General features: G+C 45.0%; 1 protein-coding gene and 1 pseudogene across 4 annotated transcripts in view; both read left to right on the top strand.

Moving 5' to 3' along the window:
- Window positions 1–6,546, top strand: part of pkn1a (protein kinase N1a) — a gene marked incomplete at its 3' end in the record, with an annotated part of 37,618 nt that extends 31,072 nt beyond the window's left edge. For 2 of the 3 annotated variants that reach the window (XM_079279455.1, XM_079279454.1), the window contains exons 11-23: window positions 242–317; window positions 1,118–1,253; window positions 1,545–1,671; window positions 2,439–2,518; window positions 2,827–2,902; window positions 3,232–3,323; window positions 3,569–3,745; window positions 4,450–4,512; window positions 4,792–4,868; window positions 4,961–5,103; window positions 5,911–6,018; window positions 6,142–6,222; window positions 6,343–6,546. In XM_079279455.1, the coding sequence (XP_079135581.1) occupies window positions 242–317; window positions 1,118–1,253; window positions 1,545–1,671; window positions 2,439–2,518; window positions 2,827–2,902; window positions 3,232–3,323; window positions 3,569–3,745; window positions 4,450–4,512; window positions 4,792–4,868; window positions 4,961–5,103; window positions 5,911–6,018; window positions 6,142–6,222; window positions 6,343–6,546 (1,440 nt within the window). The remainder of the gene's footprint in view (window positions 1–241; window positions 318–1,117; window positions 1,254–1,544; window positions 1,672–2,438; window positions 2,519–2,826; window positions 2,903–3,231; window positions 3,324–3,568; window positions 3,746–4,449; window positions 4,513–4,791; window positions 4,869–4,960; window positions 5,104–5,910; window positions 6,019–6,141; window positions 6,223–6,342) is intronic. The other variant, XM_079279456.1, reaches the window with a different exon arrangement.
- A 2,833-nt stretch (window positions 6,547–9,379) lies between these two features.
- Window positions 9,380–17,727, top strand: LOC306784318 (dual specificity mitogen-activated protein kinase kinase 7-like; annotated as a pseudogene). The gene is made up of 12 exons: window positions 9,380–9,520; window positions 11,289–11,336; window positions 13,900–14,044; window positions 14,296–14,362; window positions 15,183–15,296; window positions 15,723–15,842; window positions 15,931–16,038; window positions 16,159–16,338; window positions 16,474–16,554; window positions 16,890–17,032; window positions 17,263–17,308; window positions 17,418–17,727. The product of its transcript is annotated as a dual specificity mitogen-activated protein kinase kinase 7-like (transcript).
- The last annotated feature ends 1,317 nt before the right edge of the window (window positions 17,728–19,044 follow it).

Genomic DNA, 19,044 nt, shown 5'->3' with positions numbered 1-19,044 from the left:
CCTTAAAGCACACATTCGAATTAATCGATTAAATCGATTTATCGCCCAGCCCTAACACATAGATATTCAAATATGCCCATCTACGCTATGCACACACACGCACACACACACGCACACACACACACACACACACACACACAGCTGTCCCATGCACCTGTGCTGAAAAACCCTGCTTTGATATACTTGAAAGGTTCAATCGTCTGAGTGTGATGTCTGAAAACAAAGTGTGTGTGTGGTACAGGTGACCTTCTTCAACCCGGTCATTGAGAGAGTTCCTCGTCTTCAGAGGCAGAAGAAGATCTTTTCTAAGCAGCAAGGTGAGGAAACACAGAAAAATGTGCTGATTTTGGGAATAATAACATTTTCTTTCTACACTGCAGTCTTAGTACAGTTCAAAGACGTTAAAATGAACCATCAGCAGTCGTGCAGAAACGTTATCTTAATGAGAAAATTAACAAAAGGAGAGAAAAACTTCTGTTACTCGGGACACTATTTCCTTTTAGACCACAGCACCACCTAGTGGTGAATTAATCATCTCGCGTCTTCGTGATGATGACAACTTTATTGATGAAGCACTTACAGAAACAAAGATAGGAAGTCCTTCGCTTAAACGAGATGTAGAGCAGCGATATTAAAAACCACATGAAGGAGAAACAATTCATCCAAAACCTGGACACCGACGTGACGGACTACACGCACCCTTAATGAGGATCAAGGAGGTTTTGGAATATGATTTAATTTCACGAGTGCATTCCTGACTATTATGAATTCCGTTGGGACTTTTAAATCACTTTTTAAGATTTCTAGTATCTGAAAACAATGAACACACCATGAAGGAAGAAGAATCAGTTTCACTGAATCTTACGGCCAAATTGGTGTTCACATACAAGCAATTAAAACATATTCAGAGAAAATAAAAATCACAGCCAACTGGCCTACTGCAAAAGCTTAGTAAAATAAATATAGAATAGAAAAATGTACAATAAAATATCAGTCTAAAATCTAAAATCCTAGCTATCTACAAAGTTCGCCTTAAACTCTCTCTAGAGACAGCGCAATGCTCCGCCCTGCCAGACACGCGTCGCTGACTCCAGTGTGTGTGTTGGTGCGTTTCCAGGCAAGGCATTCCTGCGAGCTCGTCAGATGAACGTGGACATCGGGACGTGGGTGAGGCTGCTTCGAAACGCCATTCCCACGGTCAACAACTCAGGAACCTACAGTCCCAGCGCACACAGCCAGACACTCAACTCCGGGTGAGACACACACACACAAAGTGCATAAGCCACACAGATGCACACACTCCACTTCCCTGCACTGGAGAGACGCTCTTCGTCCACGTTTGACAGCCATCAATCAGACTTTTCTGTCGAGCGCAGCAGCGTTCCTCGAACCTTTTCCCCCTGGTGTTTCCTGGCAAAGTGTAAAGCACGCGATGCTTTCTCTGCCCCCTCGTCTAACTGCCCTCTTGTGTTTGTCCCTGTCCATTTGTCTCGTGTGCATCGCCGTGTTGGTCTGTTTGTCTGCGTCTGTGAATGTTTTTTCAGGGAGTTCTCAGTGGAGAAGTTGAGTTTGGACAGCGACTCTCCGATAAGAGGTGATTTCAAGAGAGACGCGGACGCAAACACCCCGGTGAGACAGACGGAGGGAGAGGAAGCCCGGGAAATGGGGGAGGTGTGTGTGGGGGGGTCTATTGTAGTAAAACCACTCTGTTGGCTGTGGGATGAAGGGTCTCTCTATATTTAGTCGCGATCCACGAAAGCACTGAGATATTACTTTAATCAGTAAATAATGTAATGATACACAATCCACTCCATAATAATTACAATTTAGGTCAAGTTTGGACTTTATTTTGAAACTAGCAAGACATTTTGACCTAAAGTCATTTGGGAAAATTGCTAAGATGTGTTTGAAGAAATCATTCGATGTGCTCCAAAACAGCTGTTCAATGCAGCCGTTTCCATAATGCTGCGTTCATGTCATATCAGAGTCATCGTGACTTGACTTGTAAATTGTGTTCATGTCCGCATCTGTGTTGTGAATGCGATTTGGAATTTTCTGAAAGCTCCGATGTATCCAACTTAATAGATTACAAGTGCCTAAAAACCAAACATGGACGTGCAATGAAATTAAACCCACGTCTCGTAGATGCTGTTTAATAATGTCAGTGCTCAGCGTCTTTAACCCTCACGCAACCAATTAGCAACGATGCAGCTCTCTTTCATTCGTCTGACGTGAGCGCCGGCGAGTCGTCCCACAGCTGATGTGACACGTTCTGCACCAGACAGACACGAAGCGAACCCCCGCTCCCTGGAAGGCTGCTTGTGTGTCTCGTCCGTCACGGAATCACCATCGTGTCTCTTGACCTCCATTATCTCCCTGTCTCTTGGTGTCTCTGTCTCTTTTCCTTCGTGTCCCTTTCCTCGCATGTCCCTCCTCAGGACCGACTGCCAGTCATCGAGCCCTTCTCCCCCCCAGACCTCACCCCCGAGTGCCCTGTCCGAACCCCATCTGTTGGCAGGTACACACATGAACAATGTATCGTTATGAGTTTCTTTCTTGTATCTTATCCACATCATATATATATTTTACTGTAACACCGTCCTTTAGTCTGATATTGTGTGTTTATACTCTTCTTTATATTCTATACTTGTCTGTGAAAGTTGTTTTCACGGAGGACATTTTGACATAAAAGCCCAGCTGTAAATGACAAACATAAATGATGTATGCCATGACAAATGATGCCGTCATGTGAGAGTTTCAATCTCGTTTTCTGTATTTTGGTATTTACTCTAAATGTTCCTGCTGACTGTGTGTCCGTCTCTCCAGTAAGCAGAGGAAAGGTCCTCTGTCTCTCCAGGACTTCCGGCTGATTGCTGTGTTGGGCAGGGGACACTTTGGGAAGGTACACTTTGACAAATGGCTCGTTTTTTAAGTGAACCTTTTAACTTGGAATACACAAAAAACCTCAACCTCGCATGCAAAAAGTCACGGCTGCAGGAAGTCACAAACTAATAAGGAAACTCTTGCTTCATACATGTTGATCATGTTCATTCTTAATAAAACACCTGCTGAAAAGGGGTCAGACCTTATTGCACAACATTCATTCATTTAAGAGAGTTTTAATTCCTCTTCCACATTAAATCAGGAAACATGCATGTCTAGAAGCCCGTAGTTCACTTTGTACAGGTTGTGTACGTTTTGAGACAGAGTTGTTGCTGCATGTGTCTCCAGGTGTTGTTGTCAGAATACAAGAAGACGGGCACGATGTACGCCATCAAAGCCCTGAAGAAAGGAGATATCGTTGCTCGTGATGAGGTGGACAGGTGTGTGACTGGATCTCTTGAATCACCATGATTGCAGTTCATTTGGGAGATGAGTGTGCGTGTCTCATCATCCCAAAATAAACACACTCTTATTTTTCTCTCCAATCTTTCTACTCCTCCCCACAATCCTTAATTTTTCTCTCATCTTCTGCATTCTCCCATCTTCTTTGTCTCTCTCCCCTCCACTCTTACTCGCCTCCTTCTCGTGTTCACTTTGTTTTGCCGCCTCCTCCTCCCTCCTGCAGTCTAATGTGCGAGAAGCGCATCTTTGAGGTAGTGAACCTGTCGCACCATCCCTTCCTGGTCAACCTGTTTGCGTGCTTCCAGACTCCAGAGCACGTGTGTTTCGTCATGGAGTACACAGCAGGAGGCGACCTGATGATGCACATCCACACAGACGTCTTCACCGAGCCGCGAGCCGTGTACGTAAAGTCTGCATGTACGTGTGTGTTTGAGAAAGAGAAGAGAATAAATAGAGCCTTAATGATCGTGATAAGTGAGTCTGTAAACACACTTTGCATATCCCGTAAAGCCCTGATGGCAGGTTAGACGAGTTTGATCATTTTCAGGGCTTTTTAAGTGTGTGAATTACTTTAAATCTCAAAGTACTCAAAGTTTATTCAGCAAGGATCACTGTCCAGGAAAAGTGAAAAATGCATTCGATCCTAAAATGATCTTAACTTTGGATAATATCCACTTAATTTGTCTTACTGAGACATTTGTCAATGTTTGCATGAGAGTGTTGTTATAAGATGCTTATAACGGTGGTATTGTATTGAACTGCATCATACTAAAAGGTGTTTCTAGTATTTTCTTCTTCCCCTGAATATAGAATACAATAAAAACATTTACATCTCATTAAAGGCCCTTCACAGGCCACGGCTGTTTTCCATTATTCTGTCCGTTAGCGCAGGGCCTTTTGAGGAATGAAAGAAAAGCCTGGTTTATAAATCCGTTCAGTTTCGTCCTTCTCAGTAAACATGACCAAAACCAAAAGCCTACAACTTTGACATTAAAGACCTGGTGGCGGTGGGAGGAGTCGTAGTGGTGTGTCCATTTTTGTTCCCATTTGTTCAGTTTTGTACTCTTGCAGGTCAGTAATAACATTTATCTGGTTTGACTTTAGGTTTTATGCAGCCTGCGTAGTTCTTGGACTTCAGTTCCTCCATGACCATAAGATTGTGTACAGGTGAGTGTCCTCTAGTGATAGTTGGGATGTAGAAAACACATCTATATCTACTGAAGAGAAACAAAACAACACTTATCCAATTCAAATCTGTTTAGAGAAGCTCTCAACATAATACTTGCCAGACATTAGCATGCTAATGTTAGCGGTTAAAAAAGCCTCGCTGAGCAGCAAGCATGACTTTACTGAACTCTGTTAAACTGTACTCTCAGCTGTGCTTGTTGAATTACTGCAAAGACACAGTAATGCTCAGCGACATCTTTAATGCTCTTTCTCATTCAGAGACCTCAAGCTTGACAACCTGCTGCTAGACACCGACGGTTATGTCAAGATCGCCGACTTCGGACTGTGTAAAGAAGGTGGAGCTCGATGTTACCGATAGATGAGCTTATTTTTATTTCTCTTTTGTCTTCTTCTCTAAAACGGTTTCATGTTTCTGCCTCGTGTCTAGGAATGGGCTTTGGGGACCGCACCAGTACCTTCTGTGGGACTCCAGAGTTCTTGGCCCCAGAGGTCCTAACGGACACATCCTACACCAGGGCAGTAGACTGGTGGGGGCTGGGGGTCCTCATCTATGAAATGTTGGTGGGAGAGGTGAGGATTAGCACACACTCGCATACACAACTTTCTTACACTGTCTGTGGTGTGACCTCTGAACGAAGCTTTGTTTGAGCACACATTACAAACTGGTTAGTTCACGAATGAATTAATTAAATTCATCCAGTATCATCCCACTGTCTCCATACATTTCCTGTTACTGTAAACCAGTGATCCTCAACTTATGGCCCACGGGGAGGGTTCTCCAAAACCTCTGACAGGGCCTGTGTTCATGAATCATTCCAACATTTTAGTAATTAACTTTTTCAAATGTAACCAAAGCATTTACACCTAAAATGCAGAAGAATATTAATGTTTTTGTCATATGGGCCTAGTGTCAATCATGTGCCAAGTTAATTTAGTTCATAAGTTAATGAGTCCGTTAATTTGAATATAAAGAATTTCAAAGAAGAAAGTGTATTCATTTGATCTGATAAATATTATTCATGTTAATGTTTATTAACTGGCCACTGGCCTCCTGACATTTAGAACAAATGGTATCCCTGCTGTAAACGATCCAAAAACGGATCAAACACCGTATATATCATATCCAACGCCAGCCAAGAGCAAAATAAATACAAGAATTATTCTTATTGCAAGTGCCCTGAATTTCTTCAGTCTGAGGTTATTTATATTCCTGCGCTCCTTTTCACAAAGAGAGCTGGATGTTTACGATCAATAACAACATGTTGACTGTGGTCAACGCATTAATTTGTGAGATTCAAATCTGTGAAATGGATTGTATTGAATCAAGTGTGCTTTTGTGTGTCCACCTTTTGTGCGTGTGTGTGTGTGTGTTGGTAGTCTCCATTCCCAGGAGATGATGAAGAGGAGGTGTTTGACAGCATTGTGAATGATGAAGTCCGCTATCCACGCTTCCTGTCTACTGAGGCTATCGGCATCATGAGGAGGGTAAGAATACACAATGTCTCCTTCTCTTGCTGACTTCATCACCCATGAACACGAGGTACACATGAAACACTCGTTATTCACGTGTGTGTGTGTGTGTGTGTGTGTGTGTGTGTTCATGAGCAGCTGTTAAGGAGGAACCCAGAGAGAAGACTGGGATCTGGTGAAAAAGATGCAGAAGAAGTGAAAAAGCAGCCTTTTTTCAGAGTAAGTACACTGTTTTTGTTTAATTATATATACCGGTGTCATTTTTGACACTTTAAAGGAAACGATACACAAAACTAAAACGGACCTGCAGATTCTAATTATGTCTCCGTCTCCCTCCAGAATGTGGACTGGGAGGCGTTGCTGCAAAGGAAGGCGCCCCCTCCCTTCGTCCCCTCCATTGTCGGCAAGGAAGACGTCAGCAACTTCGACGAGGAGTTCACCACCGAAGCTGCGGCGCTCACGCCGCCACGTGAGCTTCGCGTGCTCACCCGCAAAGACCAGGACAGCTTCCGGGACTTTGACTACATCTCCGACCTCTGCTAGCGGGCCGGGGGGGGGGGGGGCGGGCTCACAGACCTTAGAGGAATGTTCTGCTTCATAAGGCTTGGCGGCGGGGCCGACGGTCTCCATTGACTGTCCGCTGAACTGTGTGTCTGCCGTCAATTTACACTGTGAATGAATGCGGAGAAACCGGAGGCAGTCGGTCTCTTTTGTGTGTGTCTGCGGGGGTTTTAAAGATGGAGGACTGAGAAAATAAAAGCACGGACAGCCGGCGGGGTGGAATGTTGGACGAACGAAGGCCAATCATTGTACAACACACCAGTGTATATTTACAAACATTAGCCTTTAAAATGCCTCCTCCCATCGTCTTATGTGTCGGTGTGTTCATGAGCAGCTGTGAGAGGAGGAGATGTTGACTGTTTGGGGTGGGGGGGGGGGGGTTGTTTCAAGGCCTCTCATACTAATGCCTTACATTTGTATTTGATCCACAGAAAAGCATCTTGTTTCCATTTTGCGGCCCTTTTGTATGGAGCAGCAGTAAGAGTGACCCGATGCAGAAGACACGAGGATCGGCTCGTTTGTGGAAACAGTGAATTAGTACTCGAAGCTTTCCCAGCGGTCTATGAGGACTGTTGCTAGGCGAATTATGAGTTACCTATGGGGTAAAAAAAACCACTTTCTTACTTCTACCAACTACTTTTTAAAAATGTGTGCTGCTCGGATTTTAATTTGTGCCACGAACGTTACAAAAGCAATTCGTAAAGAAGTCCTATTTTATGACGGTCGCCTCCTCTGCATTATTGGATGCCCACCACAGACTTTTGAATTGGATATCTGGGCGTTATACATAGTTTGATATAAAACAGGTGTAGCAGACACAGAATCACAACCATCAGCATAAAAGCTACGTGGCAAGCAGGTTACGTCATTTCACCCTTTTTATAATTAGGGAAAAAAGAAAACACTAAGACTTGATGTACGAGTAACATTATGGCATCTGTCCGTTATGGGTTTGAGACACGTTCATCCAGTCATCATGCGTAGAGAGTTTTGTGAACATTAAGGAAGTAATTTCCCTCCAAGACACTTTTCTGACTTTAAACTCAAACACTGGCTCTCATGTTTGTTTTTTTAATGTGTCTGTTTTAAGGACTGAAGCCACCAACAGTTTTCCCAACTATCCGTTGTGATCATTCCAGAGTTTCCATCATAGGGATGAATTCATCCTTGTTTCAGCCGCAACAGATTGATTTCGAAGTTATTTTGGAAGATCCGAGTGAAGCCACAATCGGCCACTTTGAGTGCTGCTTTAGGTCCCAGCGAAGTTCTCTTGGCAATAAATTTCTAAATGGACAATATCATTTGAAACAGGATGATCAGTGTTGGAAGAATATGAGCCAGTGGTAATAAACTTCTGTACCACGTCACCATCTCTGAGTACCGGAGAGGTTTGTTGTGAAGCTGTATGTATGATGGTGTGGATTTTACTTATCTTGACAATACAAAACCCTGTGTGAGGATGAGATGATGTATTTTATAAAGAAAACCTGGAGTGAATATTCTGTCTGTGTTCATTCAAACCGAGGAACGACGAGAACGGATGCAGATAACTTTTCAATGGAATCGTGTCGTGAGGATTTTGTTCGTATCATGTCGTCTTTTTACAAAATCGTATGGAACAACAATAATCGAGAGAACGTCATCAACCATGTATGAGGGGACATAATGGAACATGAAGCATGAGCGTCTTAAAAAGCGTTATTTGTGAAATCGATGCCTTCAAAAGAAGTAGAGATCTTTGTGACGGTGTTATTACACAGTAACAGCATAGTTCTGTCCACAGCTTCCTTAAAAGGTGGTTGAGCCTTTGCTAACCGAGCATTGGTGTTAGCGTTCCATGTCAGTCTGCTATCAATAATGCTGTACAGGTACTTGTACTCTTTGAATGGTTATGTCAGTCATTTGTTATTAAGTACTTTTAAAACAAACTCTTATGGGAAAACAAGAGATCACCTGAAGATATCTCTTTTGTAAATGTGTGCTCCCACCAGCAAAAGACATTCATCCGGGAAAACTACCAAAACTTCACAGGGGATCAAAATACATGCTGAAGCTGTGTTTTTGTAGGAAAAATGCTCAGATGTCCCTCTACTGTGAGAATATTAAACGATATTATTCACCATTACCAGCGACCAAGGTGACATTTTCAAATTCACTAGTTTTGTTGGATGAATAACAAACGAAAATTTTCAAACGCCTAACATTAAAATCGCTTTTGTTCTATTCAATGTAAGCCCTGATGGTGAGCCAGCATGCACAATACCAGGATCCTGAAACGGAAGCAGCGAAATGGAATTGAGCCTTTTATCTTATTATTTACATCTGTGCTTTGTCAAAATGTCTTCAGTGGAAAAAGGTCAGCAATATACAACAGAGAGGCAGCAAATTATCACATTTTAGAGGCTGGAACAAGAGAATTTTTGGATAGTTCATTTTTTCATTAATCGACTAAATGATTGTCTAATTGTTTAAGCAGATACACTTCAGTGTGTTGGATGAGAAGTCCTTTAGGAGCTAAAAAATGTATAAAGTTTAAACATCAATGGCTCATTGGTTAATAATAGGCTAACTCAACTGTATGATGAGGACAGTATGACATGGTTGAAAGCTCCAGAACGAGTGAGTAAGTAGACCTTGACTTGAGAGTATTTAATAACTCTGTTATATTGGTTTAACGTGTGTGTGTGTGCGTGCGTGTACACAGTCAGTGAGTGTGTGTGTGTGTGTGTGTACACAGTCAGTGAGTGTGTGCGCGTGCTGCTGGTCCATCCTGCCTGCCTGCCAGAGGGGAGTCGAGAGCTCTGCTAAGAGCTACATGGTGCTCAATTTTTCAAGATGTCGTCGCTGGAACAGAGGCTGTCGCGAATCGAGGAGAAACTAAAGCAGGAAAATGAAGAAGCTCGCCGGAGAATCGACCTCAACATCGACATGAGTCCGCAGCGACGTCCGAGGCCGAGTGAGTGTGCACCGGGGATTACCGGGGAGTCGGTAACGGGCAGAATAGCAGGGGGAAAGACCGGAGAGGCGGAGTGGAGGTGTTATGCTGCGCCTAGCTACTACATGCTAACAGGCTAGCTACATAAACAAACACCGACTCAGCTGGCTCGCTCAATTTTACTGTCAAATGACTGACTTCACACGTGTTATAGATTCTACAGTGAGTCAAGCAAAATACAAAAATAAAAAATGATATGCTGTCACGAGACGTCTCGCTGGCAGTCACGTCCTGAAATCTGCTCCGTATCTGTCCTGTCAAACCAGCTAGGCTAACAAGCTAGCAGTCTGAGTGATAGCCTGTGGCAGGGCCCAGCGTCCATCTGACCAGTGTTCAGTCTACTTATGAAACATTTTGGAGGAGACGTTTATCCCCGAGCTTATCTGTAGTCTCACATAAACTACTAAGCAGCGGGTTTGCTTGTGACTCCTGCGGCAAAGTCATGATTGTTTTCACTGCCAGTTTTGACCCTTGAGAAAGCAGACGCTGGTTAGTGGAAGCTATGAGATCTAGCTAACGTTCAACACACGTTACCAACGCGTTGTGTTACCACATGAGCTACCACTTAACACACGGTGGTCACGTTGCAGTCTGCTGCGGACATCATGAAGTCCTCCACAGTTTTAAAGTGAGTGTGATAAAAGCTGGTGTCACGTTGGGCCCTCGAACCGTCTGGAGGAGAAAACTGTCTCCAGTGTGAGAGTCTGCAGCATGCCTGTGCTGACTGACATGTATCACCGGAATAAACAGAAAGCTCTTCATTGTCTTACCAGTGCAGCACTGTTCAAAGATCATTCTCTCCTACAGATCACCACTTATTGTCCATCTTGACACACTTTTGTGAGGTTAAATGAGCTGTTTGTAAGATGGTGAGTGAGTTAAAGGAAAGGCTACTGCTATTCTGTATTTTCCTCATTGTTAACTAATCTTAGGAATAGACCCAAACCACGTATTGCCTGATATTCCTGTCTTAATGTTATTATAAAATCCAGTGTTTTCCATGTTCACCAGCAATTCCTCGCTACCTCACTTAAAGTGACCCCGGTAAGTTCCACACAATAAGTTCCACAAATTTTAAATCTGGGAAAAAGGAGACCGCTGGTATAGAGTCGGTCCTCTGTATCAGCAGATACTCTGAGTCGAGGAACATCCCTATTAACAGCAATGATGTTGCTTCATTACAGTGAACACGGGCACTGCAGTTTATTTTGAGCAGGTGTACACCATACGGCTGCTACAAATACTCACTGGAGCGCCAGATGTGCGTTATTCTACAGTTGTAAACCGTCCACAAATGAATAGGTACCTCTGTTTGAGTAACGTTTACTAAAAACTCCAGTGGCCAGCTGTTTAAGGAAATAACTGAGCCTTTTCTTCTAAATTACAACAATATGTTTGTGACTTGGTTTTAAAGACTTATGACTTCAGTAGCAACCAGTGGGCATGGGGCTTCATGCCACAGACATGGTTTTGGAAGTCAGAAAGTATTGAAAGACGCACTATCGCTTCGTTGATTTTGGTCAAAGGATTTATTGACAATAAGAAAAAGATAGAATAGAGACAGATCTTATCCTCTAATATACACTCCTATTGAGAACAAGGGCCTTAAAGAAGAAAGTGTGGGTTTTGTCCCCCCTATTTGTTATATGATGGTGTGTGTGTGTGTGTTTGTCTCAGTAGAACAGTGCAGTAATATGTGTGTGTGTGTATATTTTTTCCCTCTGTCTAGTCATCGTGATCCAGCTCAGTCCTGCTCCAGCCCCTTCCCAGCGTGCAGGTATCATTCAATCCATCGCTCTCTCTGCCACTGCACCTTTCTGTCTCTCCCCCCCCCCCCCCTCAAAAAAAACCTGTTCCCCATCCCCTCCTCCCTTATCTTTGATGGGATTCAAAAAATAGGAAATACAGCGATAAACACAGGCAGTTATCACATTTTCACGAGTCAGGTTTCCCTCCTTTCCTCACGTTCGTCTTTTTAACACTTTGATGCACGTTTCTCACATCCAGTGTAATTAACAGTCTTTAAAAAAAGTCTTCTTATGCCTTTAACGAGTGACTGTAAAAGTCCATTCACCCTCTCCAGCAAATAAAGGGGCATGTTGTATTCCAGCCAGCTTGACGAGATGGTCTTTTAAGTAATCAAGTAATATTTAAGAATTCATTTATGTTGGCATCAGGTGACCAGGTTGGTGTCATAGACATGTATTAACCACATCGTTGAGCAAGCCAGCGTAAACACATGCACGCACGTACTTAGTTTCTTATTCCGGTTCTCACACCATTATCTGTGGAGTTTACTCCTGAATGAGAACCTCCACTGAGCGGCAGCAGTTAAACCCGTGTCTGTGAGACTACTTCTGATATTTAGGCCCATCAGTTATGTCGAACCTCCCCTAAAAGTCACGTCCTCGCTCCATCTTTCCATTCTGACTCCTCTCTCTTGTCAGTGTGTGCCAGTGGCAGGGCAGTGTTGGTGTGCGTTGATGTTCACTGTGTGTGTGTGTGTGTGTGTGTGTGTGTGTGTGTGTGTGTGTGTGTGTGTGTGTGTGTGTGTGTGTGTGTGTGTGTGTGTGTGTGTGTGTGTGTGTGTGAACGTGTGTCTGATGATTAACCTTCGTTTTGCGGGAGGCGGAGAATCACGGTGCATGCGGCTTTTTCTGCACGACACGATGTTTTGGGTTGTGTTTTGTCCGACACAGCCTCTAATCCAGCATCCCCACTGGTCCGTCTGCAGGAGTGCCGTGAACACTCCGGCTGCTCTTTCTCCCTCTGTTATCTGTGTGTGGCGCCCGAGGACTTCCTGTCCGAGTCTAACTGACTGACTTCCAGCTTAGTCTGTGCTATGCAGTTTTGGCCGAATTTCTCCCCTCTCTCCGTTTGATGTTGTTTGCCCGTTATTCATCCTCTGGCATCCCCCCCCCCCCCCCCAATGCTCCTTCGTTTTGCAGCAGCACTGTGTGAGCTGGAGGCGGTGCAGCGGTGCCTGCGAGAGAATCTGTGTGTTTTGTGTGTCTGCCCGTCTGTCCTCGCATCCGTCCATCTGGAGCCAGCCGAACTCTGGAGATGTGGCCTGTGCCAAAGACTGCCTGAGTCGCTCTTCCTCTCCCCACTAACCCCGACCTCCTCTTCACTAACTGATTCTCCCCTTGCAGGCTGATCCATCCTCAGGTGGCGCAGAAGAGCTGCCAGCCTTCTGCCACAAAAACTACAACAATGTTAATGATAAAATGTATAACAGCTGCATGGTCCTGTGCGTGTTTTGCAAAAAAACGTTGCTGGAGTGAAATTGTGAATAAGTAGGCATTTAAACTCCTCTCGCACTTAGCGTTCATACTCATCGTTGGTGCTAATACTACTTTAGATTGTTCTCCATTTAAAAACGTGGCAGTGCTTGCTGGCACGTACACCTGATATTACCAGGTCGGCTGAGTTTTAACACGTCCTTGAATGCATGACGTCGACCTATGGTTGAGAACGGGACCTACGTCCGTCAACGCTGTCCAGGGTTTTAAAGTCGTCTTGGGATCACGGTGACACCGCAAAGAAGATGTCCAATGGGGCAACAAATACGAGAAGTTAAATGATGATGTAGGTTAAAAGAAATACTCAGCTTCGCCAAAGTTATTTGGGAGAGACACAAACACTGTTTTCACAGATTGACTTCCTGGTTCAGCTTTGACCAATGGTTCGTCGTGGTTGTGCCCCCTCCCAGTTTTCCTGTGCAATGACGGATTATTAACATCATAACGGGAGCGCTCACTTCTGATTTTCCATCCAAATAAACAGTTGAGTCGTTTACAACCTGTATGATCGACTTTTTCCCGCGTTGACCGCATGGTTTGTAATGTTGCCACATTCTGAAATCTCAGCAGTCGTGTTGGTGTGTACAATGCTGTCATAACTAATAAAACCAATGGCTGCAGCTAATGAAAGACAACCCGAGTGTTCATAAACCTTAGTTTCCCTTTAAAGACGATCTGTGGACGTCCACATCCCTAAACTGAACCTCCTAAGCTGCGGGGCTAATCCTGCGCCGTCCCTCGCAGGTGGTTTTGCTTCTGCTCCGAGATAACCGTCGTGTTTGTTTCAACGTGAGGTCGGGACATCGGTGAAAAAACAAAATTGTAGCTTCGGGGGAAACAAAAACACCAAGTTTATGTGGCGGTTAAATTATACGTCAAAGAGAACATTGACATCTGTAACCCACTAAAACGGTGGAGTCAGTGAATGCATGAATACACATCATCTTACACCTTCTGGCATGCTGGCCTCGGGCGAAAAACGTACTGTGCCATTCGTTCTGTTCTGTTCTCTGTTTCTAATGTGTCGTGTCCCCCCAGCCCTCCAGCTGCCACTGGCCAACGATGGGGGCAGCCGATCATCTTCTTCAGAGAGCTCTCCTCAGCACCACCCCTACCCCAGCCGCCCGCGACACATGCTCACCCTGCCCACGCCTCCATATGGCCTGCAGAAGAGCTTAGAGAAGTATGTGGACACATGCTGATGTTCATCTGAGGACCTGTATTTATGGTTCTTATTGTGTTTATGTGGTATCAGTAAGAGGTGTACAGAAACACACACACACACACTCTCTGCACGTGGATCCATCATGTGTGACACAGCATCCATTTGAGTCAGAAGCCTCATCTTGCTGTGGACGTTTCACATTGAAACACACTTCACGTCTCGTTTCCGCTCCCTCACGTTGTGCGTTATCGTGTGTTTCGTCCCCGCAGTGCAGAGATCGACCAGAAACTGCAGGAGATCATGAAACAGACGGGTTACCTGAAGATCGACGGTCAGGTGAGATGTGACGCGCGATGACACGTTGACTTTCTCTCGTGTGGAAATGTCAATGCCCGACATGTGATGCATTACATGAGAGGTCATGAGGCAGGTGATATTTGAGTGATAAATCTTTTTCCTCTTTGCCATTTATCTCTGTGATGCTGCACTGCTGCACAGGGGGACATGTTCCTTCATTACGATGAACATGGGCACTGTAGTTTATTTTGAATCAGTCCCACACACTCCGTCCTGCTGCTGTGAATACTCCCAACAGAGTTAAGTGTGTATTAATCCACAGCTGAAAATAGTCCCCAACAAATGTACGTGCTACACCTGTTTGCTAGAAACTACAGTGCTCAGTTCCTTTAGGAAATTACTTTGACTTTTGTACTCGTGAGTTGTGTTGAAAGATTTATATTTTCGGTCGGAGTCAAAGCCAGTCAGGGTTTAAAGGAAGCTGGAGAAAACGATTTGACTCATCGTCGCTGTTTGTTTGTACTTCCTCTCATTAGCCCAGAGGGGTCGCTACATCAAGCACTCGACGAGGCACCACTCGCAGCATCTCAGTCGCACAGTGATTCAATTTTAACGAAGCGGGGAGATGACGCATCTGCCCACTGTGTGCTGGTATTCTGAGACATGGCCAATGGGGGAGCAGCTTAATTACACATCATTTGTTCCTGAATGACCCAGAGGGGTTTACTGTTTCCTCACGAAGCAGAAAATCTGAACTTGCCTCTCTCATCTATTTTCAGCTCGGGAGTGTTTGCACAGAAACAACATTGACCAGAAACAATATCTTGAGCGTGATTCCAAAGTCTTGTTTTGCCCACAGCGGTATCCAGCGGAGGTGACGGACCTGATCAGCGAGGGGGAGATCGGCAGCGGGACCTGTGGACAGGTCTTCAAAGTGCGATTCAAGAAGACCGGCCATGTCATCGCTGTCAAAGTAGGAACTTTATGCACCACCGTTCACGAATCACGCAGCACGTCCTTTGCTCTAAAAATACAGACTAACTTTTGATAGGTTGATAAGAGGCAAACAGAACAAATGCACATTATGCGGGCGGTCTTTTCTTGAGGCTTAGTTTCAAAATACAAGACAGAATTTCCCCACAGGGACCACAAAGACTTCAACAAGATCAAAATACAGCAGGAGCTCGACGCTAACCCCAGCTTAGCGCTCTGATTTTGTGTTGTGATCTAATTGTGACTAATTTACCAACACAGTGGCAGTAATAACCCCACATAACAACCCTCCTATTTAATAGATGACTTAATTGTAGCCGCCCGAGCTGTTTAACAACCAGGCAGTCAGTCAGCGCACCAGAGGAGTCTTTTCTGATGGCTTGTTTCTCTGTATGTGTGTCACCAGCAAATGCGTCGCACAGGAAACAAGGACGAGAACAAGAGGATCCTGATGGACCTGGATGTGGTGCTGAAGAGTCATGACTGCCCGTACATCATCCAGTGCTACGGAGCCATAGTTACCAGCGTGGGTGTCCCCAAAATACATACACAGGCACCTTAAACAAACCTTAAACAAACTGCTAAAAGCTGGATGTGCGTGTGTGTGTGTGCAGACGGATGTATTCATCGCCATGGAGCTGATGGGAACGTGTGCGGAGAAGCTGAAGAAGAGAATCCAGGGCCCCATCCCAGAGCGAATCCTTGGAAAGATGACAGTGGCAGTAAGTGGCAGAAACACACACACAGATGGGAAAATGTGACACTGCTCTCTTGATTGCTTTGTTCTCATATTCTTAGTGTGTGTGTGTGTGTGTGTGTGTGTGTGTGTGTTTCCGCTCCAGATAGTGAAGGCGTTGCTGTACCTGAAAGAGAAACACGGCGTCATCCACCGGGACGTCAAACCCTCCAACATCCTCCTGGATGCGAAAGGTCAGATCAAACTGTGCGACTTCGGCATCAGCGGACGCCTCGTCGACTCCAAGGCCAAGACCCGCAGCGCCGGCTGTGCTGCCTACATGGCGGTGAGTGAAAAACCCACTCAAGCTACACCCGAAACGCAAACGGAAGAATACAAAATAGACACATGACACACACACACACACACACACACACTGATCCCCTAAACCAATGTGTTGCCTGATCTCGTATTCTTGCAGCCCGAGAGAATAGACCCTCCAGATCCCACCAAACCTGACTATGACATCCGAGCAGACGTGTGGAGCCTTGGCATCTCTCTGGTAAAACAGACCTGAGATCAGCAGCCAAAATAACATGCACCAAACATAAATGGATGAAAACGTTTAAAAAAATGTTAATCATCTATTTTTGTTGTTGTTATTACTGTTGTTCTGTATAAGATAAATCCATGGGCCAAATGGATGAAAACGTTTAAAAAAATGTTAATCATCTATTTTTGTTGTTGTTATTACTGTTGTTCTGTATAAGATAAATCCATGGGCCGTCCCGGGAGATATATGGCCTTACGCACAGTTCGTTGTAAGCATACAGGAAGAGGTGGCGCTGCTTTGTCGTCGATGGCGGTGGATGTTAATGGCTCCTTGTTTTCCTCCAGGTGGAGCTGGCCACGGGACAGTTTCCCTACAAGAACTGCAAGACAGATTTTGAGGTTCTGACCAAAGTGCTGCAGGAAGATCCTCCTCTGCTGCCTCTCGGCATGGGCTTCTCCCTCGACTTCCAGTCCTTCGTCAAAGACTGGTGAGTACAAATCTCACTCTAAAACGGATCCAGTCAGAGCTCTCAGGTCATCAGGTGAGTTTCTAACTGCAGATAGAATAAGATCCCGGTGCTACATTCAAGAGCAAATCATTTTCTTTAGTATAGTCAAATGTCACTGTTGCTCTATGTATCACATTGAATTTCCCTGGCAAGAAATGTTTCATGAATAAAGTTGCCTTGCCTTCAAATATATCGTTTACAATTCACAGCCTCACAAAGGATCACAGAAAAAGGCCAAAATACCACCAGCTGCTGGTGAGAAACCAGTCATAAATGTATGAGATTCACCAGAATTACCCAAAGGTGAAATGTAACTGAACCGTCTCCCTCCCTCTGTATCTCTGTGCCTGTCTCCCTCATCCAGGAGCATAGTTTCATCCACCGTTACGAGGTGCTGGACGTGGACGTGGCCGGTTGGTTCCAGGCGGTGATGGATCGCACCGAGTCGCCCCGCAGCAGCCAGTGTTACAGCCATCAGCACCAGCTCCACTCGCTCTTCAGTAGGTAGCCTAGCACCTGCCCGGCCGTTAGCTTAGCCAGACGCTGGTCTTTGCCAAGCCCAGACTCGGTCTGTCCTAGTCTAGCCTAGCGTTAGCAGCTAAGCCTAGCGTTCGACCCAGCCCGCCTGTCCGTCCGTCCGTCCGCCGGAGAACCTGAAGAGCCCACAGAGGAGAGAGCGGGACGGAGACTCGGTGGAGCGATGGACTGATGGACGGATGGATGGCGCTGGTTGTTCTGTTAATCAGTGTGTTGAATCTGGACAGACAGACACGGGAGGGAGGGAGGGAGGGAGGAGAAAAAGGTGCACACTGTAGTTAGCTTCATTCGTTACAAGCGTTTGTTCACATCACGTCAGTATCTCCTATGTGTTTCTACATTTCCTCCACCTGTCACTAGTTTTTCACCCACATGTCTGTCTCAAGCATTGATCCAAGCCGTTGGATTAGTCAACAGAGTACCGGTAGTCACTACACACTGGAACAAAGCATCTGCTGCATGAGCAAACATGAATCTGGCTTGTACATAAACGTTAAGGAGGACACAACAATGTCCGGTGCAATTATGCTTCTTCAGGTGTTTCTACTATCACACATGCTCAGGCGGAATGTGTGTGTGTGTGTGTGTGTGTGTGTGTGTGTGTGTGTGTGTGTGTGTGTGTGTGTGTGTGTGTGTGTGTGTGTGTGTGTGTGTGTGTGTGTGTGTGTGTGTGTGTGTGTGTGTGTGTGTGTGTGTGTGTGTGTGTGTGTGTGTGTGTGATTGTAAGTGTGTTTGTGCGCGAGTGTGTGTGTTTATGGATAAATATCAAGACACAGTCACTGTTTGTTTTTAATAAGTGAGCTTATCTTTCCCAGTCGTTTATTCACCCTCACATTACACCCGTAACACACACACACACACCGTTATGTATTAATCCATCGGCTGTGCTTCATTTTTAACATGCAAGGATAGTAACTCATTAACTTTGAGATGAAATATGTTTAGAATACCATCATTGTATTTAGCAGCTGCACAATTGGAAAAAACACGATGAAAAAGACTTACAAAAAAAATTAGTGTTGCATTCTAGCGTCGTAGAAAAGGAGTCGATTCGTGTTTTTGTTTTTGTGCGTTCAGACGTAGATGTACTAAAAGAGATGGAGGGATGCGAAGAAGAGAAAAAGATGCGTTGGAGAGGAGGAGACTCTTTGTAGCAATGTGGGAGAGAAAAGCAGAGAAAGTAGAAGAAGAAGAAGGGAGTTGTGGTCGCGTTGAAGACCACTTGGAAGCTCGAGGATCCGTTTGTGAGAGAGGCTGGAGGTAAAAATGGGAGCGGGGTGTTTTTTCATTGAGAGCGCTTATCTTGTACAAAGAATACACATGGAGTAGATCCTACGACCTGTGGAGCTTTTCTTTCCTCTCTTGTTCGTCGACCTCTTCCTCTTCGTCCAGCTCTCTGTCTGCCTCTCTGTTTAGTGTGACGTAGTGCTCCACAGCGTTACCGGTCAGGGGGT

This window comes from Melanostigma gelatinosum, assembly GCF_949748355.1.
Source record: "Melanostigma gelatinosum genome assembly, chromosome: 11".
Classification (NCBI taxonomy): domain Eukaryota; kingdom Metazoa; phylum Chordata; class Actinopteri; order Perciformes; family Zoarcidae; genus Melanostigma; species Melanostigma gelatinosum.
The sequence above is the reverse complement of the archived record's forward strand: the minus strand, read 5'-3'. Positions and strand labels throughout refer to the sequence as shown.